The sequence below is a fragment of the Podarcis cretensis genome (genome assembly GCF_951804945.1).
Source record: "Podarcis cretensis genome assembly, chromosome: 1".
In the NCBI taxonomy this organism is placed as follows: domain Eukaryota; kingdom Metazoa; phylum Chordata; class Lepidosauria; order Squamata; family Lacertidae; genus Podarcis; species Podarcis cretensis.
This window is the reverse complement of record NC_137170.1, coordinates 71053905-71072266: the sequence shown is the minus strand read 5'-3', so window position 1 is coordinate 71072266 and position 18362 is coordinate 71053905. Positions and strand designations below refer to the sequence as shown.

At 43.1% G+C, this 18362-nt stretch overlaps 1 protein-coding gene across 1 annotated transcript; it reads left to right on the top strand.

The window, feature by feature from the left end:
• Positions 1-483: 483 nt before the first annotated feature.
• Positions 484-17244, top strand: WEE1 (WEE1 G2 checkpoint kinase). Its single transcript, XM_079966208.1, has 11 exons — positions 484-1295; positions 9180-9388; positions 10483-10549; positions 10677-10849; positions 11169-11290; positions 12589-12735; positions 13088-13183; positions 13278-13363; positions 13659-13829; positions 13921-14066; positions 15706-17244. Exons 1-11 carry the CDS (start codon positions 702-704, stop codon positions 15854-15856), a joined length of 1962 nt encoding a protein of 653 aa, XP_079822334.1. The 5' UTR covers positions 484-701; the 3' UTR covers positions 15857-17244.
• Positions 17245-18362: the final 1118 nt, after the last annotated feature.

Below are 18362 nucleotides of genomic sequence, written 5' to 3'. Positions count from 1 at the left end.
CAGGATGATTTATAGATCACAGCCTCGGGCTCACTGCTAAACCAGTTTGTCAGGCCGTAGGTAAAAGGGACCCTCCAGCGGGTGGCTGTTGCTGACACACAGTTACATCAGCAGCAAGCCAGTTTCGGCCAAATACAGACGGCGAGAATTGCAGCTGAGTCAGAAAGAGTCACGTCGCGCACGGGCAGGCGCTGCTGCTCCTACTGTCTCCATCCCCCACCCTGGGGAAGCCCCCTTGCTGCTGCCCCTCCTCCTCCTCCTCTGGACCTGCACGAGCTCCAGTTCAAACGCTGGCCCTGCTGCACGCGCAGCTAACGTCCCCGCGGAGCTCGAGCCCCTCCAGGATAAGAACGGTATTAGAATACGCCCGCCCCTCCTACTCCCAACCCCGAATTCGCGCCAAATTGCCGTCTGACGCCACCACGCACAGCCCCGCCTCCCGCCTCCCATGTTTTCAAACGAAGGGGGCGTGCGTGATTGGCTGGCGTGACCTGGCACGTGACTAACGGTCGCGGGAAAGCCGCGGAGTCCGAACGGGCGAGTGTGCTGCTGCTGTGGCAAGAGCCGGAGCTTCGTGGAGGAGCGCGCAGGCGAGGCACGGGTCGCGCGTCGTGTGAACAGGCATTTCAGCGCAGGGAGGCGTGGTTTACTCCTGTCAGCGTCCCGTCTGAACAAGGGAAGGCCTCCCGCGGATCTCGGCCATGAGTTTCCTGAGTCTGCAGCCGCAGCAGCAGCAGCCGGTCGCGGGACCGCGGCGCCTTGCGGCGCGTCGGGCAGCGGCCCCGATCCGGCAGAAGCTGCTTTTTTCGGGCGGCGGGAGCGACTGCGAGGAGGAAGAGGAGGAGGAGGAAGACTGCTACGAAGAGGAGGAGGAGGAAGGCGGCAGCGGCAACAGCACCGGGGAAGACTCGGCTTTCCAGGAGGCCGACTCCCCGCTTTCCGTGAGCCATACCCCGGCTCGGCGCAGGGAGCCGCCGCCGCCGCCGCGATCGCCCGAGGAGGTCGCGATGGAACTGGCGCCTCCCGCGCTGCCGGGCGACGAGGGAGACTCGTGGGAAGAGGAGGGCTTCGGCTCCTCGTCCCCCGTGAAATCGCCCGGAGCTTACTTCATGGCCGGCTCGCCGCCGCTGAAAGGACCCCGCCGCTGCTGCGGCCGACCGTCGCCGCCGCGCTCCCGGGTGTTGCCGTGCCGGGGCCACCAGGGTCCCGTTTCTGCGCTGCCCGAGTATCCCGACACCCCGCCCCACAAGACTTTCCGCAAACTGCGCCTCTTCGACACCCCGCACACGCCGAAGGTGAGAGGAGGGGGAAGGAGGAGCGGAGGACAATTGCGGGAGGGGGGGGATCCGGAGGCTCAGTGGCGGGTGCGGGGCTTGGGGGGGGGGAGGTTAGGCTACCCCACCGGCGTGTCGGCTCTGCCGGGGAGTTTCCATTCAGTCGCTGCCGCCGCTTGGTTCGCTTCCGTCTGAGCACGTGGGCGCTCGGTAGGTCTCCGGGCGGCTCCCTTGGCCGACCGCCCCGCGTAGTATGTAGTCCGTGAAACAGGCGTTAGAGGCTGCTTCGCTTTTTTACTTTAAGAAGCTTGTTGCAGACCGTTTTGGGTTGATCAGAGCAAAAATGTTATTTTCGGGGGAAAGGGAAGACAATGCAACTAGCGGTGCTCTGAGGAATAGGTGCCACGCCCCTTTCGCCTTTGTCGCCCCCCCCCCAATAACTGGCAACTTAGAGAGAAGTGAATCCGTATGGTCCGCCCATGCAGCCTTTTCGCTCGTTTAAAATTAAGAGCTGCCATCAGACCGTTCTCCAAAACATGTTGAAAGTTGAAATGAGAGACTGTTGGCAAATGCAAACCATACTTGGCAGGTGAAGCCCAGTGCTTTGAAAGTGTGGTGTGCCCCCATGAAATTTCAGTGGCTGCCTTGGTATCTAGGTATATACCAAATGCAGCTGGTGAAGCAGGTTAACGTCAATAAACAGAGGCAACATGCTGGTGTACCTGCGTATTTTCTCCTTTTTGCACTGTTTACATGTGGATTGCCCTTTTAACAGCAGCCAGCATTGTAAAGTGCAGAATACTCCCAACTAAACAATGGCTGCTGCTTGATTTCATTGGTTGGAGAGCCTTTTAAACATAAATTCCATTCAGCTACACTTCATAAGTTGGTGCCAAATACTTGAATAATTTTTTCCACTTCCAAGCCTGTACATCGTGCTTATTACATAACAAGCTAGCTTGCCTGTTACAGAAATATTGGCAACTTTGGTAAGCCCTGCCCACAGATTGTCCGTTAAGATTATGTAACTGAGCTACAAATTGTGCCTAAAATAGTTTTCACCCACATTGCAAGATGCAGGGCCAGTTCCGCAGCTGTTTGTTCCCCCCACAAGAAAGCTACTCTGGACACTTCTGAGCCCTGAGACTGTCCTTTCAGTTTGCTTAGTGAAATTGAAATGTTTACATTCAGAAGAGCGGTTAAAAAATACTCACCTTTACATCATGAAATCAAACTGCTTTTGTAACAGTTGAGAGAGGGAAGAAAACTTTTTCACTAGCTTTTTTAAACTCCAGCTTTAAATTTTAAACGTTTTCATGAATGTAAAAATATATAATAATAAATGTTATTATGGTACCATTATTGTCCATGTAAAAGAATCTTGAGAGGAATAGAAGTATTGGATAACTGAATGAATTGGAAGGCCATCTGCTTGTTTTAATGATACATGCATACATTTTGTTAAATGTTGCCTCATAACTGTCTTCGTTATAGTGGGTGGATTGTAGAGCCTAGGCCAGTGAGTTCTCTGTTCAAATCTTTGCTCAAATATGACGCTCACCTGATGCCTCTGGGCAAGCTACTCAACTGAAATACTGTGAAGATAAAGTGAGACAATGTTTTGCATTGAACTAATTTGAGTATAGGGACGCGGGTGGCGCTGTGGGTAAAAGCCTCAGCGCCTAGGGCTTGCCGATCGGAAGGTCGGCGGTTCGAATCCCCGCGGCGGGGTGCGCTCCCGCTTCTCGGTCCCAGCGCCTGCCAACCTAGCAGTTCAAAAGCACCCCCGGGTGCAAGTAGATAAATAGGGACCGCTTACTGGCGGGAAGGTAAACGGCGTTTCCGTGTGCTGCGCTGGCTCGCCAGATGCAGCTTTGTCACGCTGGCCACGTGACCCGGAAGTGTCTGCAGACAGCGCTGGCCCCCGGCCTCTTGAGTGAGATGGGCGCACCAACCCCAGAGTCTGTCAAGACTGGCCCGTACGGGCAGGGGTACCTTTACCTTTTACCTAATTTGAGTATAATATATACAGTGAGGCATATAAATAGAAAAAACATAATACTATGCATGTGTACTTGGAAGTAAGTTCCAGGAACTTAACTATTCCCTGGTAAATGGACATAGAATTGCAGCTTGAGAGTGCTATATAGCACTTTGCCAGATAAATTTGCAGGATGTTCACATCTATGACCTGGGCATGGTGACAAATTTCTTGATTGCAGTGTGCTCTACACAGGGCTTTCTTTGCTCTTGACATTTAAATTAATCCATATTGAGAAGTAAGGATGCTACTAAATGCTCCTGCATGCCTATCTTAAAACAGCTACAGTTGTTTTCAGTCCATTTCTACACACAATTCAAAGTGTTGGTAATTAAGTTGTTGTGGTCCAGCGGTTTTGGGTAGTGGTGGTGTTGAATACCTGTTGTTATCTCTGCAGTGGAGTCTCTGTCTTCCGCTTCATAGAGCTCTTGAATCAGTATGAAAGAGGAGCTTTTTAGCCACTGAGGAGGAGTCTCCTCGCCCTTTGTGCTGATTGGAGCCAGAGGGAAAGAAAGGAGGTGACTTAGCCACTGAGGATCGGCTCCTTGGTCACTCTGGAGAAGAACACCAATGAGCTGGAATTGTTCTGTATGCTCCAGAGCTAAGCACTGAGGAACACTGAAAACACAAGAGGCTTCTGTTTCAAGAGAAATGTGTGCAAGGTCTGTTACATACAATGGAACTTCATGGGAAACACAACTTAAGTTGCTCCAAAAGAAGATAATGGAGCACTCAAATTAGTTGCCCCTGCATTTCAGGGGCTGGACTAGATGGTCCACAGGGTCCCTTCCAACTCTACAATGCTATGATTCTAAGTTTAAAACCCTAAATGGTGCAGCCCATGGAACACAGGGCTTTTCCCTTCTGTGCCATTATGTTTACTCCCTAAGATCATGGAGAGGTTATTATTCATGTTTTGATGTCTGGTTGGGATGTAGGAGGAGACTGGGTTTTTTGTAAGATTTTTTTTTTTAAAAAAAAAACTTCGTAAAATTGCTCTTGAGTGTTGCTAATCAGTGCACTGGATGAGCAGAATGCCAGTATTGTAGATAAATAAAATTTCATACGTGAAGCTGAATTTATTGTGTCTCCAAAAATATTTTGGCTTTGTAGTCATAAGAGGGAATCTGGGTTTTCTAGCTTTAGAATCAGGATGCAAGTAAGTAGTAATTGTCTTAGCAGCATGGGGTGGAACCAGGAAGCCACCCTCCTGCCACCACCATTGCTGCTGCCTATCATTGACTGTCAGTTTGTTTCTGGGATTAATTCAAGTTGGTCACACTCATATTTAAAGTGCTTAAAGTCCTAAACAATTTAGGCCCCAAATATTTGAAAGGCTGCTTCCTTTCCTACAAACCACCTTGGAGGAAGCACTTTTGGTAGTTCTGCTGTCCTCAGAAGTTTGTATTTGTTTGTTTGTGTATATGGGGCGGAGATGAAGATGGCCTTGGAGAGGGCATTCTCTGTGGCAGCCCCTGAGTTGTGGAATCCCCTCCCCACAGGGGTACATCTGGCACCTTCACACTACAGCCTTGGGTGCATGCTGAAGATGCACCTCTTTGGCATTTGACACATAAAAAATGTGTTTTTAGCAACCACCATATTCTTGTGACTATTTGTTTTAACAATTTTTAATTCTGAATTTTTAATTTTAGCCCATCCTAGGACTGTCTGGTGAAGGGAGGGTCATAATTTATTGATAATAGATGGGATAAAGTGATAGCAAGGTTGAGGCCTAATCGGACACTGACACTGATGTGCCCATGAGGCCCTGACATCCCTGCTACTAAGCCCAGTCCAAGTAATCAGCGGCAGTACTAGTGTTGGGAGGGGATATTGACCTCACCACACATGCTACTATGGGCTAGCTGAAGAGCCAACTCTGTATATATGGTATGAAAACTTTGGATCTAACCAATTAACGTTATGTTCTCTTGGTTATGTTTGAGAGTGAAGGGAAGTTCTATTCTACAATGACTAAATTGGCTACCACCTTCTCTCCTTTGAAGGAGCTGGTATTTCTTTATTCATTAGATTTAACTGCATGGTAGACAGGATTACACTTTCTGGTTAACAATACAATATGAACTTTGCAGTGAATAACTACATAATTTTCACCCCCATTTTATTTTAAGTAGACACTGTGCCAGGTAAGTCCAAAGTCTGTTTTGGGGGCCTAATCTGGCCCACTGGTCAGTTTAATCCAGTTTATTTTCTGGGGTAAAACACTAAAAAAGCTCAACAAGCTCAACCATAAAAAAGCTCAAAAACTCAAAATCCTAAAAAAGGCTCAACAACTTCAATCCTCAAAAAAGGTCAATACAGTCATACCTCGGGTTACAGACGCTCTTCAGGTTGCGTTTTTTCACGTTACGGACCCACCAAAACCTGGAAGTACCAGAACAGGCTACTTCTGGGTTTCAGTGGTCGTGCATGCGCAGAAGCGCTAAATTGCACTATGCACAGAAGCGCTGAATCGCAACCCGCGCATGCGCAGATGTGCCGCTGCAGGTTGCGAACGCTTCGGGTTGCAAACATGCATCCCGCATGGATCACGTTCGCAACCCCGAGTGTCCACTGTAACTTTGGTCAGCCCTTTGGTCAGCCCTCACGGCCCTTCACTTCATCAAATCTGGTCCTCTTTGAAAAAAGTTTGGACACCACTGCTCTATGAGCACTATGCATATTATACTTCAAATACATCTTACAGAGAGCACAGTTTTCTTACGTATTACTATTATTTTAAAATGCTATACTGCTAATTTCTATTGGTGATTCTTTTTCACCCTCAACCAGACAAAAAGAAGTATGTTTTCACAATTTCAGCAATGTTTAATATTTGCTGTTGCCAGTGTGGGCCTAAATGAAACCATTTATGTTCTGAGAACCTGGCTTTTATCAGAGTTTTGAAACTATATTGAAGCAACCGGTCAGTGGCCAAGTATAATACTGAAAGTTTGGTGATTGGTGGCACGGTGGCTGTTTATTTGTATGTTATGAGGGGGCTTTGGATGTCTGCTTTCTTTTGGTTTAGAATATGGCATGAGAGTCATAATGGATCAAAAAAATAAAAAGTCAAGACAGTACTGTATTACTGTATATGGTGTCAGTTGAGTTCTTCTGTTGCCTGTGGTTGAACAAAAGTTGTAATAGCTTCCACAGTGTATGGCAAACTGTTGGCTCTGACTACAAACTGGAAAGAAGAAGCGGACACGGAGCAATGGTTCCAAACTACAAGAAAAAAGATTCCACCTAAACATTAGGAAGAACTTCCTGACAGTAAGAGCTGTTCAACAGTGGAATTTGCTGCCAAGGAGTGTGGTGGAGTCTCCTTCTTTGGAGGTCTTTAAGCAGAGGCTTGACAACCATATGTCAGGAGTGCTCTGATGGTGGTTCCTGCTTGGCAGGGGGTTGGACTCGATGGCCCTTGTGGTCTCTTCCAACTCTATGATTCTATGAAGAAAAGTCATCTCTTAGTTGTGTGATTTTTAGTAAACTTGAATGAGGTAAGAAGGATAAAGGACATCTACATCAACAGGACTCAGGTATGACTTTCTAGACTCCCATTTATTTATTGTCAAATTTACCAGTTCATTGATTAACGCTTGCAGTCCTAATAGTGGGTGGGTGGCACCACTTTGCTGTGGTTCCAGTCCTACTTGGGTGGACATTTCCAGGGGATGATGCTTGGGGAGTATTTTTCAGCCCCATGGAGCCTTCAGTGTATTTTCACATATATTTGGAACTACTAAGTGGGGTCCTCTAGAGCTTCGGAGTATGTTGTCAGCAATATGCTGATGACACACAGTTCTGTTCCTTTACATCTGCAGGTGTGGCAGTGGATGTGCTGGACCATTGTCTTGCCTCTGTAATGGACTAGATCAGATAAGACTGAGGAATTGTTAGTGGGCTGTCCTAAACAGGATGGATGGGAGGTTGCCTGCTCTTGATGGGGTTACACTCCCTCTGAGCGACCGGGTACATAGCTTGGTGGTACTTGTGGTTGCATTTCTGTCACTTGAGGCTCAGGTGGCCTTAGTGGTGTGAAGTGCCTTCCATCAGCTTTGACTGGTGGCTCAGCTGTGCCCCTACTTGCACAGGGATTGCCTAACTACTGCTGTCTATGCTCTTGTAATCTCTAGGTTAAATTACAGCAACACGTTGTACACAGAGCTCCCTCTGGAGATGGTTCAGAAACTTCAGCTGGTGCAGAATTCGGCAGCCAGGTTGCTTACTGGAGAAAGACAGTTTGAGCATATTATACCAATCCTGGCCCGACTGCACTGGCTGCCAATTAGTTTCTGGGCCCAATTTCAAGTGCTGGTTTTGACCTATAAAACCTTAAATGGCTCAGGACTGCAATACTTCAAGGACCACCTCTTTCCATATGAACCTACCCGAACCCTGAGGTCATCCTCTGAGGCCCTTATTGTGTGCCTCCATGAGAGGTCTTGAGGGTGGCAATACGAGAACGGGCCTTTTCTGCTGTTATTCCCTGCTTGTGGAATGCTCTCCCCAGGGAAGTTGACCTGGTGCCTTCATTATACATCTTCAGCTGCTAGGTGAAACATTCCTCTTCAACCAGGCCTTTGGCTGATTAACATCTGATGCTCTTTTAAATGTGTTGTGGGAGAGGAGATTATTAGTTTGTTCTTACTTTTTACTATGTGTTTTGTGGTTTTCATATTGTGATTTTATGTTGTGAACCACTCTAGGATCTACAGCTCAAAGGCAGTATACAGATTTTAATAATACTAATAGTTACTCCTAATTCTTTCACCTAGTTGGCAGATTTGATTAACATGGGTTGATATGTACATGTTCTTGACTGCAGGATGAAAGTAAGCATGGACAACTAGTCTTGCACATTGCTGTTATCTAAAAACTGTAGCAATTCCTTCTGTCAATAACTGGTCAAAGCCAACAATGTGTAGCTTACAGTGTTTTACTGGTTGGAGTTGTACATCTGTTCTCTGATTTTAAGTAGGCAACTTCAATGTATAACTAAGTGTATAATGGCAAGAGCTGGACAGAAGCATCTTTAGTTAGCCTTCTATATTTAGGAGGTGATCAGGTCTTGCTCTTCATCCAGGTGAAGATTTTATGAACTAATAGTTGTATTATCTGATCAACACCTTGTGTTGCATTCTGTGGCATGCCTATAACACCAGCTGTGATTTAAAGAAAGGGTGGGAGAGAGATGTTTGTTTGCCAGAACTATTTTTCTTTTCTATTAACAAAGAAACTCTTGATTCAGAAATGCTGTTGATTTAAAGCGTTTCACACCAATTATTGCCTTGGATCCCAAGAAGTTCCACTAGAAGGGGATTGCCAGAAGATGACTCTTTCCTCCTTTGGCATCTCCCCAAACACTTCAGAAAGCTTCTGGGGGTGAGGGTGAGTTGTGGCTAAAAACAGAGGTCACTGAAAAGCTGGGTGGAGACAACTTCCATTTATGTCCATATCATTAGCTGAGAGAATGTGATAGTTTTTAGGTGTTGTTAGCATGCTTTAAATGATACTAATATGTTTTCTACTCTGGGCTCTTTTGGGAGGAACAACAAGATAAAAACTGATTAAACAATATGTCTAATAGAACTTAGGAAGCCTGCAGGTGAGGTGAGGGGTGTGTGGGTGTGTGTTTAGTTCTGCTTTGCTCATTGCTCTGATAACCAAAATCAGTTAGATTTTACATATGAAACAATGAATAGGAAACCCATTTATGCCATAGTAATTTGCCATAGGGGAAGCACAAATGTTATATTTGGAAAGATTATTCATTCGTTTAAATTCCAAATAATCATTAACTTGTTAAGTCAACATGGAACAGAACTGTTAATTTACTCGTTTCCTTTTTTTTTCAGAGTTTACTTTGTAGAGCTGAAGGAATGGGATCAAGTTCAGCTAAACTCCGAGGTGGCTCTCTCTTTATGAATGTTGGAAAACTAGTAAAACAGGAATCTGATGTGGGGCAAGCACCTCACGTGAACATTAATCCCTTCACTCCAGACTCTCTCTTCCTTCAGTCATCAGTTGGGCAGTGTCGTAGGAGAAAGAGAACACACTGGAATGAGTAAGTGTCTAGAGCTGGTCATTGATAAACTGCTTAAGAAATAAACTTTTGATAGCAATCCTGTCAATGAAGGGATTGTACTTAACTATCCTTATTTTCAAGTGAATAATTGGGTATAGAGTTAGGGAGGCTTTAAGAACACAAGTGGTTAAAATTGTACAGCAGAACTTGTAACATTGCCTAACATTGTGAGATATTAGTTTGTAAATTTTGAGGTGAAACTAGAGATTGCTAAACATGGGGTGCAAATATAGCTCTTTCTCTGCTGATGTTATATTCATTTTCTTCATCTCCATTCTACGCATTTGGTTGTTGCTACAGTGGGGCCCCGGGAAACATGGGTAAATTCTGACAGCTTCACCTTTAGCATGAGGTCTAATTTGAACCTAAACGTAACCTTTTACATACCTGTTCTTCTGCTTCCCTTTTATTAGGAGTCTGACTCCTAGCAGTCTCTCTTCCCTGCATTTGACACACACATCTTACCGCGGTGAGATGTTGGCATGGCACAATATTAATTGACATAATCTATTCAAACAATCGTTCTGTCACATCACCTCAATGCAGCACAGCTTCCCTCGTGACTTTTTGTGCACACACCTGTCAGTGTTTGTAAAAAGCCAAAAAAAAAAGAAAAAGAAGGAAAGGGTTCTGACCTCCCTTTGTCTCTTCAGCCTGGTCCTCGGACCCTTGTCTGCATAAAAGAGACCACGAGAATATCCTTGCAGTTTTATTCTTAAAAGTCTTTGTGCAAAACACGACTAAATAACTATACACACCAGCACTAACCAACCAACCAACCCAAACACCAGCCTCCAAACTAACATTTCTCACTCTATATATACAACTTGGTGCAGGCCGCTGAGTCATGCTGACACAGCTTTATTCGCATTAAAGAAACAGCGGCCATTTTAGCCGTCTTCTACATTGTCCCTACTATTGGCATGGGTGAAAAAAGATGTCTGGAAGTGGTCTGGTAGCTATGGCTTTGCACAGTTCATGAATTTGATTAAATTGCTTGGAAAGTAAAATGTAACTTATCGATGAAAGTGAAGGTTTCATAGCATTTCTTTTACTTATTGTTTGTGTCACAGCTCCTATGGTGAAGATATGGAAGCAAGTGATGGAGAGCCTGAAGATGAAACTACGAGACCTGCCAAGGTAAATAAAAATAAAAAACAATCCCCATTTATTCCTAAGTAAGCATTTTTAAAGTTCCATTGAAATCCATAGGATTAACCTTTTAAGAAGCCCTTTTCCTCAAACTTGTTTGTCTCAATCCTTTTAGCGGATCAGCATAACAGAAAGTAATATGAAATCACGATATGCAACAGAATTTCATGAATTGGAAAAGATTGGATCTGGAGAATTTGGTTCAGTATTCAAATGTGTGAAAAGGCTTGATGGTTGCATCTATGCAATAAAGCGTTCTAAGAAACCCTTGGCTGGCTCAATTGATGAGTGAGTAAAAAATTAAATGTAAACTATCCCATGTCCTTGTATTTCACTCCTCTGCACATACTCATTTTTAAAATAATCCCATCAAGGCATGTAAGGATTGATTTGTTCACGTATTGTCTTTGCAGCTACAATACTGAAATGTTTATAGTTGCAAAACTATCATTCATTCACCTGTACATAACAAACACAGCACTCCTATGCCATAGTTCATACCTCTTCCAACTCAAAAAACTTAACTGCTCTTGTAATGTGACCAGCATTCTATGCTTGCTTCCTTAAACCAGTTTCAATCTTTATTTAATTTGTTTTAATACCACAGGCAAAATGCTCTTAGAGAAGTCTATGCTCATGCAGTTTTGGGACAGCATTCACATGTAGTCAGATATTTCTCTGCTTGGGCAGAAGATGATCATATGCTTATACAGAATGAGTATTGTAATGGTAAGTAAAGCTCCTATTGAATTTACCTTACTATGAATTCTGCTCATTAAGGGAACATAGTTGTAGTAAGATGCTAAACTTGTCTGGGAAAGGGGAGGGAGATCTGCTGACTTATTTGCCAACAAAGTCAATGGTGCACTTGCTAAGTCCTTTTTCTTTCAATGGAATTTAAGCATGTGTAATGGGGTACAGGATTGCAGCCATTGGCTTGGACCCAGCCAGGTATGTCTTACATGAGCAGAAAGGCATTTGTGCTTGTAGAAGACAACCTAGCAAATTTTCATGATTGCTCCATCCTGCTGAATCCCCCCATGCCCCATCACACACTGTTCTGGAGGGTCATTCACCTTTTAAGAAGTGGCTTTTATGGTGTGTGCAAGAGGCAGAAGTGGGGATTGGAGCCTAGTTTGTACAAGCAGTGCTCTGTCCATCTTAGTCTCTGAATCAGTAGCATTTTATATTAATGTCAAACACATGTGGTTACAGTTAGGATAAAGCAAGTAGAAGTAAAAGATCAGATGAATTTTAGACAATTTATGATACAACAAAATTCAAATAATTTGTGAGCTTCTTAAATAGGCAAGAAGTGAATGTTCTTACAAACATTTCAGCTGATTAACTAAGCTTGCTTCCTGAGTCATAAATTGGGGATCTTCATTCCAAGAAAAAATTCAATACCCAGTCTAGAATATTTCAGAACAAAAATATAAATAATCTGGTTTGCTTAATATGTGGTTGTACTTGTATAGCTTTACTCATGTATCTTTTTTAGTCTCTTTTCTTTTGTCTGTTATTGTCCCTTAACCCTAGACTAGACCTCTCGAACATGTGGCCCAGGGAATTGGATAGAACCCCTACAGCCTACTAGCTCCTTGACAATGCAGTGCCTTCCAGATGTTTTTGGGACTACAATTCCTGTCATCATTGGCCACAGTGGCTGGGGTTGAGGGAATTTGTAATCCAACAACATCTGGAAGATACCATGTTGGCTATATGTGCCTTACATTATTGTTGCAAGAACTACATCTAGGTAATACATGTTAAGTGCTTTGAGCACTTTAAAAGTGTTATACAAATGCTAAGTATTGTTAAACACAGCATGCATTGGCCTTAGAACCAAGGTAACAATATGGTGCCCTCCAAATGTTGCAAGACTATAGCTCCCATCATTCTATACCATTAGATGTGCTGCCTGGGCCTGATGAGAGTCCAAAATGTCCTGAGGGCACCACCTTGGCTACCTCTGGCCTACAAGAAAATGAATTTTCTACTTTTACATTATTTAATTTTGCTTCTAGGTGGAAGTTTAGCTGATGCTATAAGCGAAAACTATAGAAGTATGCGCTATTTCAGTGAACCAGAATTGAAAGATTTGCTTCTACAAGTTGCTCGTGGTTTAAAGTATATCCATTCAATGTCCTTGGTGCACATGGATATAAAGCCCAGTAAGTATTCAGAGATCTGGTATTTCCTTCATTGAAGGTATTTTTAGAGATGATTGAATATGTGGTAGTAAAATAACCAGTGAACCACACCTTAGTAACGGAAACTTTTTCATTCTGAATACAGAAAACAATGAAAGAAATCAGTTCTAAAACATACAGCTGGCCAACTGCTGTTCAGTTTATTTTGGATCTTTTTTTGTGTGTGTTAGATTATGCTTGTTTGCTGGCTGTCCTGAAATTTGGCTTCTTTCCCAGAAGGCTGTTGGGTTAATTATTCAAAGAAGCCAGCAGATGGTGCAAATTCTGAAACTAGATTATATTTTGACGAATGTCTATTTTTATTCCTTGGCAGGTAATATCTTCATATCTAGGACTTCAATTCCAACTACTATATCTGAAGAAGGCGATGATGATGAATGGACATCTAGCAGGGTTGTTTTCAAAATAGGTAGGGGAGCATGGAGTTACATTTTCCTGTGCAACCTTTTATTTGTTTTTGCTTTTGAGAAAATAACCCTTCTTCCCATTCTTCTTTAATGTAGGTGACCTTGGTCATGTAACTAGAATATCTAGTCCACAAGTAGAAGAAGGAGATAGTCGTTTCCTGGCCAATGAAGTTTTACAAGAGGTAAACAGTGTTTTGCTAATGGGAGTTAAATAATTAATTGTATCTTACTGATGACTAGGGCTTGGGTCCTCTGATTATGAATGGAAGGATCCTCCCTTCATTGAAGTAGAGTTACATTCACAGGAGGGCCCCTTCTGAAAGCAAAACTCTTTATTAATAGTCACTTCTTTCCAGCAAGGTGAACTCATAGTGACTTAAACGAACATAATAAAAGCATGAACAAAGTGAAAACTTAGGATCTATGCCTTGATATATTGTTCTGGTGGGATTTTGTAAACTTTTATTTCCTTTGCAGAACTACAATTACTTGCCAAAAGCAGATATTTTTGCTCTTGCATTAACTGTGGTGTGTGCTGCTGGTGCCGAACCGCTGCCAGCCAATGGGAATCATTGGCATGAAATTCGACAAGGAAAACTCCCTAGAATTCCACAAGTCCTTTGTCAAGAGCTATTAGAGTTACTGAAGGTAAGAAGGTGATCTGTGTTCCTGGCATCATGCTACACGTTCTTTAAGGGAAGGGTGGTCAGCCTTAATTTTCATCTCTTTCCTATTTCAGCTTATGATAAACCCTGATCCAGAGAAAAGACCCTCAGCAGTAGCTCTAGTCAAGCATTCTGCATTGTTATCTACTGCCAGAAAGAGTGCTGAGCAACTACGAATAGAACTGAATGCTGAAAAATTCAAAAACTCTTTGTTGCAGAAGTAAGTTGAATCCATACTGTGGCAACTTCAGTGTCAGAAATCTAGGAAATAATATTAAGAGCCAAGTAGCAGAAGACTCTGTTCCTTGTTACAAAAAAAGAAAACCTAGACTTTATTATGTAACCTCTTAATTTAACTCCAGACATAAGCAACAAAATAAAACATTTTGCAACTTCTCTTGAAGCACATTGAACGTAGCACCAGTGATTTGAAGTACAGCAGACACCATATTTTTTGCTTTAGGTATTGTTTAACAAGATACCAACACTGAATGGAAGCTGCTTGAAACTCTGGTTCTTACAGTGTTTACTTTGATTTGGTAAAGACTGCTTCTAAGTACTCGGGGGCAGGGGGGAGGAATCAGGTTCATATAGTAACATCTACCATGGGGAGAGCTTTGCGTTCCCAAAGAGGAGAAAGTATGTAAATCTCTGAATGGGAAGGATATGTGCAAATTCTCCCTTTGTATGAGACCATACAAAGTGTTCAGATGATATGCAAGTCACATTAGCTATGTGGTCCCTAGTTTATTACTAAACCAGAAAGGTGTGGTTCAGTGGTGCTGACGGAATGCCTGTCTTGGCAAACGATTGCTGAAAACCTTTTTACTGGGTTTTTTGAAGGGGAGAACAGAGGTTTTTGACAGCATATTTGCCCTGAAAGCTTCAACTGGTGGACATTTTTAGTAGCCCTAGTTGCAACTTCCTCAGCATTGTGTCTGTGTGTGTATCCGTGTGTGTCCCTGTGCATCCACGCAGCAACAGTTGATGCTGTTACAAACTATTGGGTGACACCTCAGTATTAAGATTGAACTTGACCAGAATTAGTCTATGAGGTGACAAAACATGCCAGTAACAAAAAGTGGACGTTACAAAGTTTGACGAGGACTAGGGAACTTTATGTATTAAATATGCCTAATGAATACAGCTACTAGGTCTCAGCTTTTGGTTCTACAAAGTGGAGGTCAAAATGCAAGGTATTCTCTTCCCTCCCTTTAAAGGGAAAGCACATAAGTATATTTACAGGATGGTGAAGAGAGCATAATATCAAATGTGTGCTCTCTTAAAACACACTACCATTCAGGCAAAATCAGAGTCTAGGAAATGACTGTTATCTAGTTAAGTTGGGGGAAAGGTACTAATGGAGGATGAGATTGCAGAAAAATGGAATGAATTCTTTGTATCTGCTTTCATTGTGAAAGATGTGATAGAGGTGGGGAGAAAGTGGACAGGAAGTAGTTTTCTCCCTCTTAATACTTGAACCCAGGATCAGCAGATGAATTTTATATCAATAAAATATCAGAATTCCTTGCTCCAGCATGCATTTTAAGGTCGTGTTTGGTTTTATGATAAATTTTTATTGTCCAAATTTCTGTGAATTAATTTTTTTATGTACACCACTTAGAAATGTGGGCCACTAGAATGGAAAGCTGGACTAGATAGGCCTTTGGTCTGATCCAGCAGTGCTGCTGCAGTGTATTCTTGTAGAAAGCTCTGTGTGATTCTGCTAATAGTGCTGGTAGACCAGAAAAAAATGTTACAATAAAATGTTTGCACCCTGAATTACTGTTCTTGTCTCTTTAGAATGATTTTGGATGCAAGTTATTTGGTGGCAAAATGACTTTTTTTCTATGTTCCAGGGAACTTAAGAAAGCACAAATGGCAAAAGCAGCAGCAGAAGAGCGAGCTCAAATTACAGATCGAATGACAACTAGATCTACAGCACAGACTAGAACAACTCGCCTTAATGGAAAGAAAATGAACCGTTCAGTTAGCCTGACAATATATTGAATTGTCCGTTCCAGAAAGCTTTCAAGAAGATTGTGGAATATTCCTGGACTAGTTTAGGAGAGGAAGAGGATTCTGTTTCTTTAAATCACTATCATTGGTGTTATAAAGAAGTCTTTTACAATTTTAGTTTTGCCAAATGCAGTTAAATAACTGTAGGATCCAGGCTTCCTATGAGTGGCACTCTGCTCATTGAGGTCTCTCACCACAAGAAGGAGCAAATGTGATTTTTCACCAACCCTCCCTCCCTGCAGCTCCTGAAAATCTGCTTCAGAGGATATAGGGACCCTCCAGAAAATGGTGGGAGGTGGTGTGGGAGCTGTGGGTGGAATTGGAGAAAATTGCTGCTTTTGTCCAGCAGAAGCCTCCAATGGGTATCAGGCTTTTCTGTGAATGGAAGAAACTCTTCTGTTGCAGAATGTCAAGTCTGGATCTGACCCTATGTGTCCTCCTGCTCCTTAAAGAAACCAGGACGCTAACTTTCAAGCCTTTTAGTTACACTGAATAGTATACCATCCAGAGTTAACCACTATAGTGGTTTGCTGCTTCTCATTCTTAATGCATTTCAGGGGAAAGATCTTTTCCTAGTAGTCTAATGGGCTTTTTTGAGTAAACTACTCTATTTGGAATGGAGGGGGAAAATGACATGGGGAGAGGCCAAAGGCCAACAGGCTGAACCATACCTGGTGTCAGGTAAACTATTGTGAATTTTACTTGTGTATTCAACTGGGAGCACTTTGTTAGGCATTGTGTAGACCACAGGAAAAAGCCTGTGGAAACATGCCATGTGAAACTGCTGCTATTTTTAGTTTGTATTTGCTGTAAAACTGTAGCATTAAAACAATCATTGTGTTAGTGGGCTTTTAAAAAAATTATGTGAAAAATATCAAAGCTGCCCTGCTGAAAGCAGCTTCATTCTCTGAAGCTAGTGTATTGTGTACAGAGTCAGCACACCAATTTTATATTTGAATTACATTATTAGTGTAAATGTTTGTTTGTCATTCTTTCTAATAAAGTTCTCCAAAAGTTAATTCCTCCCCTTCACCTCATCTTCCCTTTATGTGTTAATATTTCAGTGTACCTGTTGGCATATTTTTAGAACTTGTACATAAGTATACTGTTACCATTTTCAAACTGAATGTATAAAAGTGTTATAGTGTACGATACTGAAAGCTGTAGTTTGAGACACCAGAAGCTCCAGCTAAAATCTATTTCAATTTTAGTTGCAAAATTAATATAATTGGCCCTCCTAATGATCTGTTCTGATATTGCCAAAATAGATGTTACCAATTACAGGCTTTTTGGCTTAAACCAACGTTTTCTATATGAATGTTTAACTTTGTTCTTAATTAGTATTGAATCAGATTATTAAAGTGACCTTTTGAAATTAATATTGTCATGTTTTTGTCAGCCTTGAGTATCATATCCCAAATGGTCTATAAATCTACCTGTGAAGAATATTTTTGTGCACGCACACACACACTGAGCTGGTCATTCCTGCTTGTTCATCTAAATCCTGTTGAGGAAACTCATGTCTGTCTGCGTTTGAGGCAATACAAGGGTGTAGTGCTTTCCAGTCTGTCAATAAATATGAGCTCTTTATTGTGGTGGTTGCTCAGTGTTTGTTTATTTAATATACTGCCTTTCTCCAAAGTTGGGATTCCAAGGTACCTTGCAGAATTTAAAAACATCAATTACAAAATATAAAATAGACAAAGTACAGTAATTAAAATAGATAATTCACATAAAGCTAGCAATTTAAACATTTGCCCAGTAATCAGCATCATATACACCTTTGTTTCCAAAGGCTTGTCTAAGCAGGAAGGTCTTGGCCTGCCAGCAAAAAGAGAACAAATCTAACCTGGGAGCAGCCACAAAAAAAGCTCATGTCACTGCCAACCATGTTTCAGATGTGATGAGTGAGGGGAGATGCTCACCTCAGGATCTTAGCCCACAGACAGATTCGGATAGGGAGATCACGCTTTGAGACTCCTTAGGGTAGTGATAAAGCGGGATATCAAATCCAAACTCCTCCTCTTCTGGATGCAGGCTACACAGGGCTTTATACTTCATAACCAGCACTTTGCATTGTGGCTGGAAACGGACCGTTTGCCAGTGATGTTTTAACAGGAGTACCATATTCCTTGTAATTAGCTGCAGTTGGACGCAGGTGGCACTGTGGGTTAAAGCCTCAGCGCCTAGGGCTTGCCAATCGAAAGGTCGGCGGTTCGAATCCCTGCGGCGGGGTGCGCTCCCGCTGCTCGGTCCCAGCGCCTGCCAACCTAGCAGTTCGAAAGCACCTCCGGGTGCAAGTAGATAAATAGGGACCGCTTACCAGCGGGAAGGTAAACGGCATTTCCGTGTGCGGCTCTGGCTCGCCAGAGCTGCGATGTCACGCTGGCCACGTGACCCGGAAGTGTCTCCGGACAGCGCTGGCCCCTGGCCTCTTAAGTGAGATGGGCGCACAACCCCAGAGTCTGTCAAGACTGGCCCGTACGGGCAGGGGTAC